General features: G+C 47.7%; 1 protein-coding gene across 3 annotated transcripts in view; it reads right to left on the bottom strand.

Moving 5' to 3' along the window:
- Positions 1–6,275: 6,275 nt before the first annotated feature.
- The window catches only part of ZZEF1 (zinc finger ZZ-type and EF-hand domain containing 1), a 124,141-nt gene continuing 115,393 nt past the window's right edge, over positions 6,276–15,023 (bottom strand). For all 3 annotated transcript variants that reach the window (XM_084751296.1, XM_084751295.1, XM_084751297.1), the window contains exons 53-55: positions 11,149–11,302; positions 10,433–10,504; positions 6,276–8,736 (exon numbers count right to left, since the gene is read on the bottom strand). In XM_084751296.1, coding sequence (XP_084607422.1) covers positions 8,656–8,736; positions 10,433–10,504; positions 11,149–11,302 — 307 coding nt within the window. In that variant the 3' untranslated portion in view covers positions 6,276–8,655. The remainder of the gene's footprint in view (positions 8,737–10,432; positions 10,505–11,148; positions 11,303–15,023) is intronic.

Below are 15,023 nucleotides of genomic sequence, written 5' to 3'. Positions count from 1 at the left end.
CTCTGTCTGTCTCTCTCTCTCTCTCTCTCTCTCTCTCTCTCTCTCTCTCTCTCTCTCTCTCTCTCTCTGCGTGCTGCTTGTGGATCAGACTACAGGGCCATGCCTGTCTGTTTTCTGTCATGATGACCAGGAACTAACCCTCAAAAACTGTTAACAGGGCCCCAATTAAATGTTTTCTTTTAGCTGAGTGTGATGGCTCACACCTTTAATCCCAGTACTCAAGAGGTAAAGGCAAAAAAAAAAAAAAAAAAAAAAAAAAAAAAAAAAGAGGTAAAGGCAGGCAAATCTTTGAGTTCAAGGCCAGTCTGGTCTACAGAGAAAGTTCTAGGATAGCCAAGGATATAAAAAGAAACTCTGTCTCAAAACAAACAAACAAATGCTTTTTTAAGAGTTGTCTTGGGCCAGGTGTGGTAGCACACGCCTTTAATCCCAGCACTCGGGAGGCAGTGGCAGGCAGATAGCTGTGAGTATGAGGCCAGCCTGGTCTACAAACCAAGTCCAGGACAGCCAAGGCTACATAGAAAAATGCTGCCCCAAAAAACCCCCCTCCCCCTAAAAAAGTTGCCTTGGTCACGGTTTCTCTTCACAGCAATACTACAGTGGCTTAGACAATGCTGCATTGTGGCAAAGACCTTTTCTACATTTTGTTCAATCCCTGAGACTTTGTAGAAGGCTAAATTTAAAGGTGTAGGCTAATGCATCAGATGGAGAAAAAAAATGTTTTTGAGACAGGGTCTTTCTATGTAGCCCTGGCTGTCCTGAAACTCACTATGTAGACCAGGCTGGCCTTGAACTCATTACCACACACACCCCAGACGGAGAAAATGTTAAGACACCTTGGTACTTACACTGTTGGTAGGTGCTTTTAGCCAGGTTTACATTAAAAATCACGAGTGAAAAAGCAAGCTGGGCATGGTGGCTCACACCTGTAATCCCAGCACTTGGGAGGCGGAGGCAGGTGGATCTCTGTGAGTTTGAGGCCAGCCTGGTCTACAGAGAGAGTTCAGAAACAGCCAGGGCTACACAGAGAAACTCCATCTCAGGAAAAAAAAAAGAGTGAAAAGTTAGAGTGGAAAGACTTGAAAATTTTGAAATTTTGACAGAAATGTTGTATGTTAAAGTCTCCCCCAAGGAAAATATGGTTAAAGGAATTAAAAGGAAAACAAGTACTTTATACCTGGACCACAATTTCCTTGAGGGCCTTTCAAGAGTTAACCAGACAGCACCCATCACAGGCACAAAGGCTCTGAAAGTGTGAAGAAGTAAAATCACCAAATAAAATTGTTGAGAAGAGCAATGGCAGGCTAGGCATGGTGGCACATGCTTTTAATTCCAGCACTCAGAAGACAGAGGCAGGAGGATTGCTGTGAGTTCGAGGTCAGCCTGGTCTACAAAGCAAGTCCAGGACAGCCAAGGCTACACAGAGAAACCCTGTCTTAAAAACAAAACAAAACAAAACAAAACAAGAGACATACAAAGAAAACAAGCAAGGGTCACCCAGGAAAGCGTTTCTCATTCAGTTGTTCAGCCAATCAGAGGCACAGCATCCTCCATGTAGAAGGGCCTGGCTATTGCTCAAGTTGGTGGCTTGACCTGAAGACTCTGCACGACTGGTTTTTGTAGGCATGCAGAACACAAATGGGCCATAGAGACTTTTACCCAGATTCCAAAAGAAACTTGGGAGACTCGGTACTGTGTGTCAGGATCAGAACTCCTGTTGGCACCTAGGGAAGAACTGTGTGAAGCTGTGAGGGTGAAGCCTAAACTGCAGCAGAGAACTCAGGAGGCTGAGGGTGCCGGGGACGTGGGACACCTGCCGAGGAAAGCTGTAGTGAGCAGAGCCGGCCCAGGAGAGGCCACATGTGCTGAACCCAGTACGGCCACAGTACCAGGATTGCCTGAGCCCACATCACCCTGTCACATGCTCCAGATGCTAGAGGTACAGGATTTACTGTTTGCCCTGCTGGGTTTTATCTCTCCTCTGGTCCAGCCTCTCCAACCCTTCCCCCCTCCCTTCTGGAATGAGAATATTTAAGCTGTGTTACTGAATATTAGAAGTATGTAACTTGGCATTTCAATTTTGTAGGGGCTCACAGCTAAGACTCTGTCTTGAGTCCTTGAAGATGATTTAGACTTGGGTTCTTAAGCAACACTGGAACTGTTGAGACTTCGGGGAATCTTAGAGATGTACTAAAGGAGGCAGGCAACCCTTTGGTTTGAGTGTGAAATGTCCCCCACAGGCTTGGTTCCCGGCTGATGGGGCTGTTTTGGGAATGGTAGGAGGCAAGGCTGAGTGGAAGGTAGCAGATTAAGCTGGGGCAGTGGCTCCCATGTGATGGCTAACAGCTCTGTGAATTCCAGCTCTAGGGGATCTGATGTACTCGTCAGGCGCTGGTGCATGTGGTGCACACACATGCAGGCACAGAGAATACAATCTTGTCTTTAAGTCAGGAAAGGCAGAGTCGAAAAGAGTCCTAGCCAGACGAAGAGGTGAAAGTGCACAGGGGAAAAGCTACTGTTCACTAGCACAGAATAAAAATGGGTGACGGCTCATGAAGAGGACTTTTTAAGGAGGTCCTGGATAAAGAGCCGGCTAAGCACATGCTCTGTCCCTGAGCTACACTCCCGACAGAGGTTTCAGAATGTTCCCACATAATGAAATAGTAAGTGGGACCTGGAGGAGCGGGACTGCAATAATCTTCACTACTTGGGAGGTTGAGGCAGGAGGACTGCAAGCTCAAGGCCATCCTGGAGAACTTAGACTTTAAAATTAAAAAAACAAAGCAAAACAGAGAACCTAGAAGTCAGATGATTGTTTAGTATGTGGGAGCCCTGCGTTAAATCTGCAGTACTGAAGGCAAAACAAAATATGAACATCACGTTATACCTGACAAATATGTATGATAATGTGTCAATTTTAAAAATCAAATTTAAAATGTAAAAGAAATTTTAGTTAGCTGTCCCTCTTCTGCTGTGAAATTCTGCCCAAATGAACAGTCTCCTCACCATATTTTAGGGTGTCTCACCTGATGCTGTGGCTGAGCAGCTGTGTTGACAGGACTCACAGTGGCTATGTGGGGATTTCCTAGGCATGGCACCTGCCCAGTTGTCATGGATGCACGTTGCTCAGCAGTTCTGAGAAGCCATAAGGACGCGAGTGTCTTAAGTAGCTTTTTAAACATGAAGGTAAACCGTGGTTGACAGCTGAGAGAAGCCTCCCAATGAAGAGGCACAGGGAGTCTCTGCAAAGGAGTGAGAACTGCTCTTGTGAGTAAAAATCCAGGAAGAATGGGAGAGGGGAGGGCAGGGAGAGACAGACAGGCTGGCCTCACATCTTCAAGCCATGGACTTTCTCTCTGGCCAGAGTCAGATGTGACCCTTAGGTTTCTTTCTCAGGTTTGTGAGCTGGTGAACTCTCCTTTTAAAATTTAGTTTGTTAGGGGCCATCAAGACAACTTGGCAGGTAAAGGCATTCGCTGCCAAGCCTACGGACTCGAGTTTACTTCCTGGGCCCCACATGGTGAGGGAGAGCAGATTCTTCTAAGTTGTCCTATGACCCCCACAAATTCAATGTAGCATGCTTGTGTGTGTGTGGTGTGTGTACATGCAAGGATGTGCGTGCATACACACATACAAACAAATTTAGTTTGGAGCTCAAGACTGGAGAAAGCTCACTGAATTCTGGAATACTGCTTCTAAGTTTAGGCTCAACTCCTTTGGATCTGAGAGAAGCTACAATAGCCAGGAGTCCCTAGAAAGGAGAATTTGCTGATGGCTGCCATCGGCTTGACTAGACCTTGTCAGTTCAGTGGTCTATTTCAAGAAATGTTTATACATTATCTTTTTATATATTGTTGATATCCCAAAAATTGCATCTATCTATCTATCTATCTATCTATCTATCTATCTATCTATCTATCTCCTATTTGTTTTGTGTGTCTCTCTGCATGGGTGTTAGAAGACAAGAGGGATATCGCCTTATTTCAACACTGGTGCCCAACTGTGGCCCAAATTTGGGCCAGAAAATACTTTCATTTTCAAGTGAGAAGAGACCAGGCAGCCACATACACTCTTTTTTTGTTTTTGTTTTTCGAGACAGGGTTTCTCTGTGTAGCCTTGGCTGTCCTGGACTCACTTTGTAGACCAGGCTGGCCTCGAACTCACAGTGATTCGCCTGCCTCTGCCTCCCGAGTGCTGGGATTAAAGGCGTGCACCACCACGCCCGGCCACATACACTCTTATCCGTGTTCTCTTTACTCCAGAAGCCCTAGGAATCCCACTCCTGCTCACGTTAGCGGCTGTGTAGTGGCTCTTTGGCCACTGGCTTCTCACCTGACAGCAGCACACTACAGTGGGGTCTCCAAGCTCTGTGCTTTGCTATCTCAGTGGGAGCAAGAATCTATCCCCTAGCACAGTAGGTCTTAACCTTCCTATTGTTGTGACCCTTTAATACAGTTCCTCATGTTATGATGACCCCAACCATGAAATTATTTTCATTGCTACTTCATAAATATAATTCTGCTGTTGTGAATTGTACTGTAAATATATAATGTGCAGGATATATGATATTCAACCCCTGTGAAAGGGTCAGTCGATTCATAAAGGGGTTGCAACCCACAAGTTAAGAACCACTGCCCTATAGCCTCCTAGAAGTGCACCAGTGTCTCTGTGGCAGGAAATGGTTCACAGCCACCCTGCTTCCAAGAGGAGATGGGAAAGGAGGCATCCTATAAACAAACAAGATTGCTAGGATGGTACCTAAGGAGGGCACCACCCAAGGATAACCCCTCATGATCGAGTAAAAAGACATAGTTTTCCTGAGATTGAAGAATCTACAGTTGTGACCCACAGATTGGATTCTGGGGCAGGTGAGATGGCTCAGCAGGTTAAGGTGCTTGCTGCCAACCAAGCCTGATGACCTGAAACCCACAGGGTGCTAACTTATTCCTGCAAAGTATCCTCTGACCTCTGAACATGTGCACATGCACCCACATGCACAAATAATGTAAAAAAAAAACACACACAATAAAAGCTTGGATATTGAAAAAGGGATTGTGGACCCTGTGAGTGAGGAAGGAGGGAGATGGGCAATGACTAAGCAAGAGAGTCATATGTAGATGTGGGCTCAGGCTAAGTCTAGTTTTCTACCGGGCAGTTTCCATGCAGTTTCCCTGGTTGGCATGCTGGGGGAACTGGGGTGTGGTTGAGAGGCTATGAAGCTGGGCATTGAGGCTGAGCCCCAACAGCGCTCTCTTTTCTCCCATGCTGAGGGATCCAGCACTGACATGCACAAATGTGGTTCATTTGCTGGGATTCTACCTTTCTTTTCAGTTCTAGAGGGCTTGGGTTGGAGTCACCTAGTGCAGCTGTGACCTGCTTGACTCAGTGGCATCTGAGCATGGAACTTCCACATAGCTGTGCTGTCGGTGACATCAACTGGAAAGGCTGGAAGCCCCACTTTTCAGAGTTAAGCTCCATGGTTCTCAGACAAGCCAAGGGGAGGAAAGCAAAAGCTATTAGCCCTAGAGGGAGATGCAGAGGCCAGGATGTCCCTGTTCTCCTCAGCATCATGCTCACCCAGGCTTCTCACTGGTCTCACCAATGAGAGAAGCTAAGTCTGTGTTCAGACCCTGCCTGGGGCTCCCCTAGAGCCTCAGGTTTGGGGGATCTGTGGGCCTCAAGGGTGGGTTAGGTTCAGACTCTACTAAAAGGGCAAGTTCTTCCACCTTGCAAGATGGCTTTGAGCCTGGGGAAGTGTCTGAGAAGGGGGCGGCGTGGTATGTGGAACTCAGAGACCTGAGGAGGAACAAGTGTCAACCTCAGATGAGTCGGGTGAGGCTGGCAGGAGGAGAAGCTGTCCCAGGGCAGCAGAAGGCCTGTGAGCTACAAGAGGGCCAAAGGTGGCAAGGTGGTGCTGGGATAGTTAGCTGGAGAGGAGTGAACTTGGGGACATTATTTGTGTGCCAAACCTGAGACATGCTGTACAGAAGGGGGTGAATGAGGGGAATTCCTGGATCCCCTGGGTGGCCACAGTCCCATCAACACTTAGGAGGCTGGGCCTGAGGGATCTGGCAGGAGCCTTCCCACAAGAAGGCAGTGATGAGGTTCTGTAAATCCCATCTGTTTGGCTGAGCAGAAACTCCAAAGTATATTTCACAAGACACTGAAGGGCCAGGAATGAGAGACAAGGGCAGGGGACTGTGGGTTTCAGGGGGATACAGTGAGGTCCTTCCAAGAGGGAATGGTGAAAGTAAAGGGAAAAGGAGAAATCGACACAGAGTTGTCCTTTTTTTTTATATAGAATTTTACAATATATTTCTCTTCATTTGCATATCTTATCCACAACTTAAAACATTCTTTTTACAGGCTGAACTCACTCAGCTGATATAATCAAAATTCTTTCTCTCAACCAAATAAGAAAAATTCAAAATCGTAAACCTGTAAGAAAACAAATTAAAAACGATGATGAAAATAAGTCACTCCTCTCATTAGAACAGTGTCTGTAAAATATATATGATTTGGAACAGAATTTTTTTTATAGATTAGGCACATGTTTCCACGACCCTTTATTCCTGCCAGTTTTGTCTCGGTCCAGGCAGTCTTGCCACCTAAGGGTCAAAGGGACTTCGGCCTTGATGCAAATCCTTCGGGACCTCCTGCCCAGGCTGGGGGTCAGGAGACATGGCCTGGCTCAGCAGTGCCACCCAGTGGCCTAGAGGGCAGTGGGCTGCAGGTGGCCAGGTCAGGAGGGCCCCTGTAAGAGAGCAGCTGTGAGTGTGTGAAAGGGAAACTGAAGCACAGGGAGAGAAAACAGCAAGCAGTGAGTGGAGAGGAGCTATGGAGTCCAGCGTTTATTTACAATTTCTCTTCCTAATGGAAGGCGGGGAGGAGAGCTGGGGCCACTGTCCCGAGAGAGGCCCCAGCCCTGCCCTGCCCTGCCCATCTGCTCCCTCTACTCAGTCAGTCTGGGGTGTGCAGGGGTGTGAGCGTGCCATCTCCTCCCCCGTCTTCTGACTGCTATCTGACCTGAGCCACTGTGAGGACTCTTCGCCATGAACTGAGACTTGTTCTGACTCTCATCTGAGACCTACTTGGAGGGAGCAGCATGCAGCAGGGCCCTTCTCTGGGGTTTAGGCAGCTTGCAAAGCACAGGTGCTTTGGCAAAGAGCAGAAGATGAGGCAGAGGTTCCTATGGGCCGGCACCATGTCCCACACCATGGGAACTGGACCAGGCTCCTTTTGATGTCAGGGTGGTGGACCATGGGTCACTCCATTTGTTCCTGTGTTTTTTCAGCCCATCCCCTCCCACTCTGTGACCATTTTTCCTGTACACTGGGGTTCATCAGAGAACCTAATTCTAGGGCCAGGCAGGCAGTGGTGCCAGAAGGCAGAGCACCTTTGTGGAAGATGCTCCCAGACTTTCAGGCTCAGGCTCTGTCAGCCCAGTCCCTGCCCACTCCCAGAAGAATCCTCAGAGGCCAAAGTGGCATCTGGACCATGGCAACACAAGCCAGCCAAGTGTGGCTCTGGCTATGAGGAGCCTTTTTGGCATTAGGCCTGTGAGGTGGGACATGCCTCTGGACTAGATACCTGCTCTTCAACAGCAGGCACCTCAGGATTCTTTCTTCCTCCAAGTCCATGGCCTGATGCTGACCCAGCTTCCCAGTCCATGGTTCTGGAAAGAATCATCAGCACTCCAGGGCAATGCTAAAGCCATACATGGAAAATGCAAAAGCATTCACGAGAATTAATGTAGTTATTGCTAGACAAGTGACGGCTAACCAGCCAGGCAAGAGGCCCATGGTGGTAGGTGTGCTATCACCATGACCTTGGAGCAGAGGTATAGTCAGGTTTGTCCTGACTCCTGAACAAGGGCTCCTCTGAGGGCACTACTGGCACTGCAGGTACTGACGAGTCCCTCCACTTCTGTCACTTCCACACACACCAGTTTGTTCCTAGGCATTCCCTAGGGGACCTCACAGGGAGTCTGTAGGGTTCTTTTGTAAAAACATGAGGGGAACCCAAAACATACTAAAACAAGTGAAGAAACACAGACATGTGTCATGGGCGCTGTTGCACGGGTGACAAGCAGGGCTGTCGATGTTCCCAAGGGCACTTGCTGTCACTGGGGAGTCGGCCAGCTGGCCTGCGGCATAAAGATCACTAGGGAATTCGAGGTGGCTGGGAGGCGCCCACGTTGGTTGTGGGTTGGTTCTCCAAGTGGGCCACTGCTGCTGCAAGCTGCAAGCTTCACTGCAGAGGTGGCTTTGTGTGGATGTCACCTTTCCCTGATGGCAAGCTTGGGCAGTTCCCACACTGGAGACAGATCCTTTCAAAGACTGCTTCCAGGTCATCAGTGCTGTGGCTCCCCTGGGGGCAGCCCTGGAGGAGACTGGTCTCTATTCTCTGAACAACTTTCCCAAGGCCTCTTGATGGCCCTTTCTGAGCTACTCCGCACTGCTGGGCTTTCTTGCACATGTGGAGCCTGTACAGTGGGCCTTTTTGGTGAGGCAGCTGCTTGGCATCCAGATGGGAGTAGAAGGTGGGCTCAAAGAGAGCTGGGTGCAGAGGCTGCAGGGGTTTCCTGAGCAAGGCTGGAGGTCTGCTGCAAACCCCTGTAGACAAATGATCAAGTCCATGCATGCCACATTGAGGCTAACACTCAACATTCCAGAGGCGGGTGGCCTTGTTAGGGTAGTTGATGGCCAGGCTGATAGCAGCGATGTTCTGCAGAGCCTGTGGAGGGAAAGAGCAGTCATCCACATCAAGGGCCACTGACTTGCTCAGCCTTGAGCCTAAGTTCCTCAGCTGGAGGTTGATGTGGTGAGGCAGAAGTAGTCTCCTCACCCAGAGGCTCACAGGTAGAGTGAGCAAGAAAACAAAACCAAAGCCCACAGGAAAGCCCTGGGGTAGGTAATAAGCAACCATTGGTCATGGCAGCAGTCTAGTCCCCTAGGCAAGGGTACACAAGTATGCGTGCGCGCGCACGCGCGCACACACACACACATATGTATGCACGTACATGTACACACACACACACACACACACACACACACACACACACACACACACACGCACGAGTGCTAGAGGAGAGGTACCCCTGGGGAGCTCATAAACAGTGCTGGGGAAGCGGCTGTTCCAGGAAGATATGGCTAACAGACAGAACATCAATGAACAAACTGGACAGCTGTGGGGAAGAGGGACTAGATATACATGCGGCGCTCATGAGGGTCACTTGAGTCCATGGTAAAGAAATCTGGAGCCAAAGCAGCCAAACATCAAAATCTCTTATAGCACGAGAAAGCAAGGGCCACAGTGGCCAGTGCAGGTAGCTGCTAAGGTCTTAGCGGAGTTCCACCTGCTTTTCATCCCCACATTGGTGGGGGAGGCTCATTTTGAGCAGGCATTTCTAATCTTGCCCAGAGAGCCTGCCTTGAAGGACTGGGCTCCGGGAAGAGGCTTAGGTGAAGGCCTACCTGTCTGTGAGCTGTGGGTCCCCATCTGTCTCCATTAGAGTTAGGGAATAAACACAATGGTGTCTACTGAGGGCATGTCCAGTTCTCCAAACACAGGCTGGGGCCAATGAGCCCAGGCCTTTGAGGAGAGGGCACAGGCTCAAGTTTTACTTTTACCACTTCCTGAACATACAGCATAGTTTCTTTTCCAGGATGAGTGCAGAGCAGACACAATCCAGCTGTGTTTTGTTGGGCCAGACACTAAAGAAGTCTGCAAAAATGGAACTAGGGCCGCCTTCCTCAAGATTATTTTGTTTTGAAAAGAGTTTTCCCAAAGCACATTAATATGAACTGTGCTTAGTACTGTCTTAAAAATGAATTGATACATAAATGTTTAAAAACTGTCTTAATTTAGACACTAAGTCTAATCTCTAATGCTTTACAGTGATGCATACGGCACACACCACTAGCAGTTTTTATGCATCCGCTATGATCTAGAAGCACAGCTGTTGGGAGAGGAGTTTTCCTACCAGGGAAGCAAAGCACGGCCAAAAATATCTGAAATCCAAACCTATGGAAACTTCCAGGATTAGCCAACTAAAGTGAAGGCACTGGCTGTTTTGGTTTTAGAGACAAAAATTCTTGCTAGTGTCTTCTGACCCCACAGTTTAATATGAGTGGCAATGATAAATGGGGCTCCCTCCTCTGAGAGCCAGAAGGAAGTAACTGAATTGCAACTGAGCTCCACGTAAACTCGGGTGTGTGTGGGGTGTGGGAGGGGTAGGGTAGGGGAGTGGGGGTGGTGTGGGGTGGTGTGGTGTGTGGGAGGGGTAGGGTAGGGGAGTGGGGTGCGGGTGGGGTGGAGGGGTAGGACTTGTCAAGCTACTCATTCTCTCTGGCCTGGCAAGTGCAATGGTGTCATCTGTCTCAGGAAGATGACCTACAGGCAAGCTCTTTAGAGACAGGGGCAGGGGTACCTGTGCTGCACATCGGAGAAGGTGGTCCTCGGTGGTTAAGGCCAGCAGGTACTCCTGCAGCAGGCCGAGCTCCTGTGAAGAAAGCATGGGTTTCTTGAATGATAGAAGGCAGCGGGGTTGAACAAAGGACACTCAGCAAGCAAACAGGGGCCTCCTGGTGGTAAGCACTGCTCACCCCCAGGCACCTGTGGCACCACACACTCTACAGCCACAAAGAAGCCAGGCTGGTGGACCAGGCACCTGGTTTCAAAGCTAACCCCAGTGCCCACAGGGTGACTAGGCAAGGGACTCTTGTCATGTCTCCCTGAGGACAGGCAAAGGATTTATGAAAGGCCCTTTCATGTGGCAATTCAATAAGTCTATTGTGCCTCAGCGAAGAAAGAAGAGGAAGAGGAACCTATCTGTTTGATTTTCCAGAAGTCCCTGTCGTCAAGAGCTGGTCCAAGGCAGTCCCTACTCCCCTTTGGCTATAGGCCTGACAAAATAAGCAATCTAGGTTGGCCTAAGTTTTCTCTTCGCAGGGCTAGGAGTATGGGTACATGTTGGATGGAAGCTGGACTGTAAGCCCAGGCCTACCTCTGTGTGCAGCCTGCACACCCTGGGCTTGGAGGTGGGGGTGTGACCCTAGTCCTGCCATGAGCAGAAACAGGTACAAGCATACAGAGGCACAATCCTCCCCGCCCAGACTTCAGGGCAAGAGGTAGACACATCCTTACCTGGGCACGGTTCTCGGTAACAAAGAAGAGCTCAGTGAGGGCACGGTGCAGGGGCAGGAGGATGCCAGGTTGTGTCACATCCTCAAACAGGCCATACTCCATGTTGGTAAAGAGCTGCCACAGGGGTTTCAACAGTGCAAGGTCACAGAGGTCACTGGGGGGGGGGGGGAAGCATGAGGTCAGTTTACTGAGAAGTAGGCCATCCAAGGAAGATAGCTGAAAGAAACTGCAGGTCCAGCTCTCCTTTTTCCACCCCATAATAAAATAGGCACCCCACTTCTGAAATAGTCACAAAGTCATCAACAGTAAGGGAGAAGAGAGGCACAGTCTAAGCCCCAAAAATTATTCTAAGGAATCCAGAGAACTTGAAGTATGTTCACAGGAATTACTGCATTTTTTATTTTAACTGTTTTCACTTTTATGTATTTATTCTGATCTATCTATCTATCTATCTATCTATCTATCTATCTATCTATCTACCTACCTATCCATCTATCATTTATACATTTACTTATTTAGAGTGTATGTGTTTATCCCAGTATGCACATGGTGAGCAAAGGAGAACTGTGGGAGTTGGTTCTCCCTTCCCACCATGTGGGACCTGTGGGTCAAGCTCAGGTCAGTCATTAGGTTTGGTAGGTGTGTTTTAACCCACTGAGCTAGCTTGTTGGCCCTTGCTGTGTTTTTTAAAATGGTCCCTATGAAGTCCTTCCCATGACAGTTGGAAAAACTCGAAGCAAATGTGTTTTCTTTTGCTTCACCAGGTAGCCTAGGCTGTTCTTGAAGTTATCACAATCCTTTTGCCTCAGCTTTCCAAACATTGGGATAAAAGGGGTGAGCTACCATGCTACCTTAAGCTAAATATTAAGTGGGGAAAAAGCAAGGTATAACACATCACATATAAAATCAAGTAGCACTTACAAATGAAAAAGAACGAACTACTGAATGGACAGGGAAGACAAACATTATTTTGATATTCTGTTATAAAACAGAAAATGCACGTACAGCAGTGGTGGTGGCGCACACCTTTATCCCAGCACTCAGGAGGCAGAGGCAGATGGATCTCTGAGTTCGATGCAGCCTGGTCTACAGAGTTTGTTCCAGGATAGCCAGAGCTACATAGAGAAACCATGTCTTGAAAATAGAAAGGAAGGAAGGAAGGAAGGAAGGAGGGAGGGAAGGAAGGAAGGAAGGAAGGAGGGGAAAATGCACTTGCAATTTTGCTGGACTTGAAATCCCGCCGCCTCTAGGAGAAGCACAGTCCTTCTCAGATCAGTGTGCAGAGAACCCTGAGTGCCTGGCCCTTCATGGGCTGTGACCCCAGCTCAAAATATCTCAGAAGAGAAAATTAGGAAATCAACAATTCTCTGGGCTCACTACAGGATACACACGTGTATACACACACACTCATGTAATGATTTTGCCTTTCTCTAACTTGAAAAAGAATCTTCTGCCAGGTGTGGTAGCACATGCCTGTAATCCCAGTAATCAGGGAGGCAGAGTTCTCTGTGAGTTCAAGGCCAGCCTGGTCTACAAAGCGAGTCCAGGACAGCCAGAGGCTACACACAGAGAAACCCTGTCTTGAAAAACAAAAAACAAAAAAGAAAAAGAATCTTTCCCATTGAGTGTTGTCTTAATAGTCAGTCATTTCTCCCAAAGGAGCATATGCTCATAAAGTAAGCAGATGGCAGGTTCAGTAGGACTTACAAATATGTTTCATTGCTAGATTTCAGGAAAGCACTGGAAAGTGAGGCAAGAGGCACCTGCAGGGCTGCCCTCCTTTGAGATTAGCCCTCTACTCTGGCTTGCATCACATTCAGGTCAGCAAATCTTTAGTTCTCTGAGGAGGTAGTGTGGCAAGGCATTCTGGGAGTATGTGGTGTATCCTCCACCCTCACACTCCACAGGTCTTTCTCCAGACTCATGATGGAAAATGGGGAATCACATTGGCAGGGAAAGGCCAGTGAGAGGCACACTGCGAGTTCTCCCCAGGCTCAGGAGTGCCAGGGAGTCCCTTCTGGAAAGAAGACTGGTAGAGCATGCAAACTGTGGAAAGACATCTGCACCATAGCCAAAAAGGCCTGCCAGCCCAAGGACCCTGGCAATGTGACATATTGCTTATATAGCATACCATCGAGGTGCTCTACCAGAAGCCCATTTGGAGCTGAGGGACACACAGTATCTGCACATGAGGACATGGTACTAACAGCAAGCATGTCCAGCCTTCCCACACCCCTCCCCAGCTGCCAGCCTAGGGACTGACAGGAAACCTGACTTGAAGATTCCTTTAATAAAAAAAAAATTATTTATTTATTTATTGTACAGTGTTCTGCCAGCATGTGAGCCAGTACCAGATCTCATTATAGATGGTTGTGAGCCACTGTGTGGTTGCTGGGAATTGAACTCAAGACCTTTGGAAGAACAGTCAATGCTCTTAACCTCTGAGCTATCTCTCCAGCACCCTCCTTTAATTTTTTCAAAATAATAACTTCATATTACTTTTTTTAAGCTTTGAATATCACCAGCCTACACTGACTCATACTGTGTGTATCTGTGTGCCTTAAACCTTCAGAGAGGGGCAACTCTTACTGGTCAGGAGTCTGAACAAGGGGGTGTGGGTAGAATGCATGGCTACTGTGTAGATAGCACAGAGCCACCAGTCCCTTCCTCTGAAATGAGAACTGTGAAGCTATGGCCACATTCCTACTTCTATTCAACACTGTAGAGGAAGTATTGTGCCTGTGCATAGAGAGGGAGAAGAAAGACTCACCACCACAGACACCATGACTGAGCACTGTCTAATCCACACACTCACCCAGAACATATGATGGATAGAAGGGCAACAGGCCAAAATTTCATAGCAGCAAAACCAAAATCACTTTCTTTTGTCTGAGACAGTTTTAACAACAGAGCCTAGGCTGGCCTTAGATATGCCTTAGCCTTCTGGGTGCTGGGATTATAGGCATGTACCACCATATCCAGCAAAACAAACAAACAAACAAAAAATAATAATTATAATAGCATCAAAACCATTAAATACTCAGCAATACACCAAGCAAAATGCTGTATGAATTGTCTACAGAAATGTGAAAATTATTTCAAGGACCTCCACACTAGAAGATAAAATGGTTGTGGATTAGAGGATTTAACATTCTAAGAAAATTGATTCCCCTCAAATTTGTATGCAGAACTTACTGGAATCCCACTAGGAGGCTGGGGGTATGGCTCAGTGGTAGAGTTCCTACCACTGTATACAAAATGGAAGGCCATAGGTTCAAATCCCAGTACCACAAAAGAAGTCTCACTGGCCAAGGTGGAGGTTGGAGATGTGAACAAGAGGGCATTAATGTTTATATAGGGGTCTTGGAGACACAGAGAAAATTGTTTTTCTTTTTTCAATTTGAGACAGGGTCTCACTGGCTGGCCTGGAATTCATTATGTAGACCATGATGGTCTCCAACTCACAGAGATACAATTGCTCTGCCTCCCTGCTGTGATTAAAGGCTTGTGCCATCACAGTAGACTGAAATATTTTCTCATGTCTTTGTATGTATTCATGTGTATGTGAGTGTGCATGCAGAGGCCAGAGGTCAACATCAGGGACCTTTCTCAGTCACTCTGTACTTTACATTTAAATTTTTTATTAGCTATATTCATTTTATTTTACATGTGATTGTTTTGCCCGAGTGTAAATATGTTCGCGTATGTGTGTGCTTGGTGCCCTTGGAGGTTAAAAGAAAGCACTGGGTTCCTGAAACCGGAGTTATGGATAATGAACCACTATGCAGGTGCTGGGAATTGATCCTAAGCCCTCTGCAAAAGTATCAAGTGCTCTCAACGCTAAGCCATCTCTCTCTGGCCCTATGTGCCTTATT

The sequence above is a fragment of the Acomys minous genome (genome assembly GCF_964271855.1).
Source record: "Acomys minous genome assembly, chromosome: 12".
Classification (NCBI taxonomy): Eukaryota; Metazoa; Chordata; class Mammalia; order Rodentia; family Muridae; genus Acomys; species Acomys minous.
Note: the sequence above shows the minus strand (reverse complement) of the source record. Positions and strands in the feature narration are given on the sequence as shown.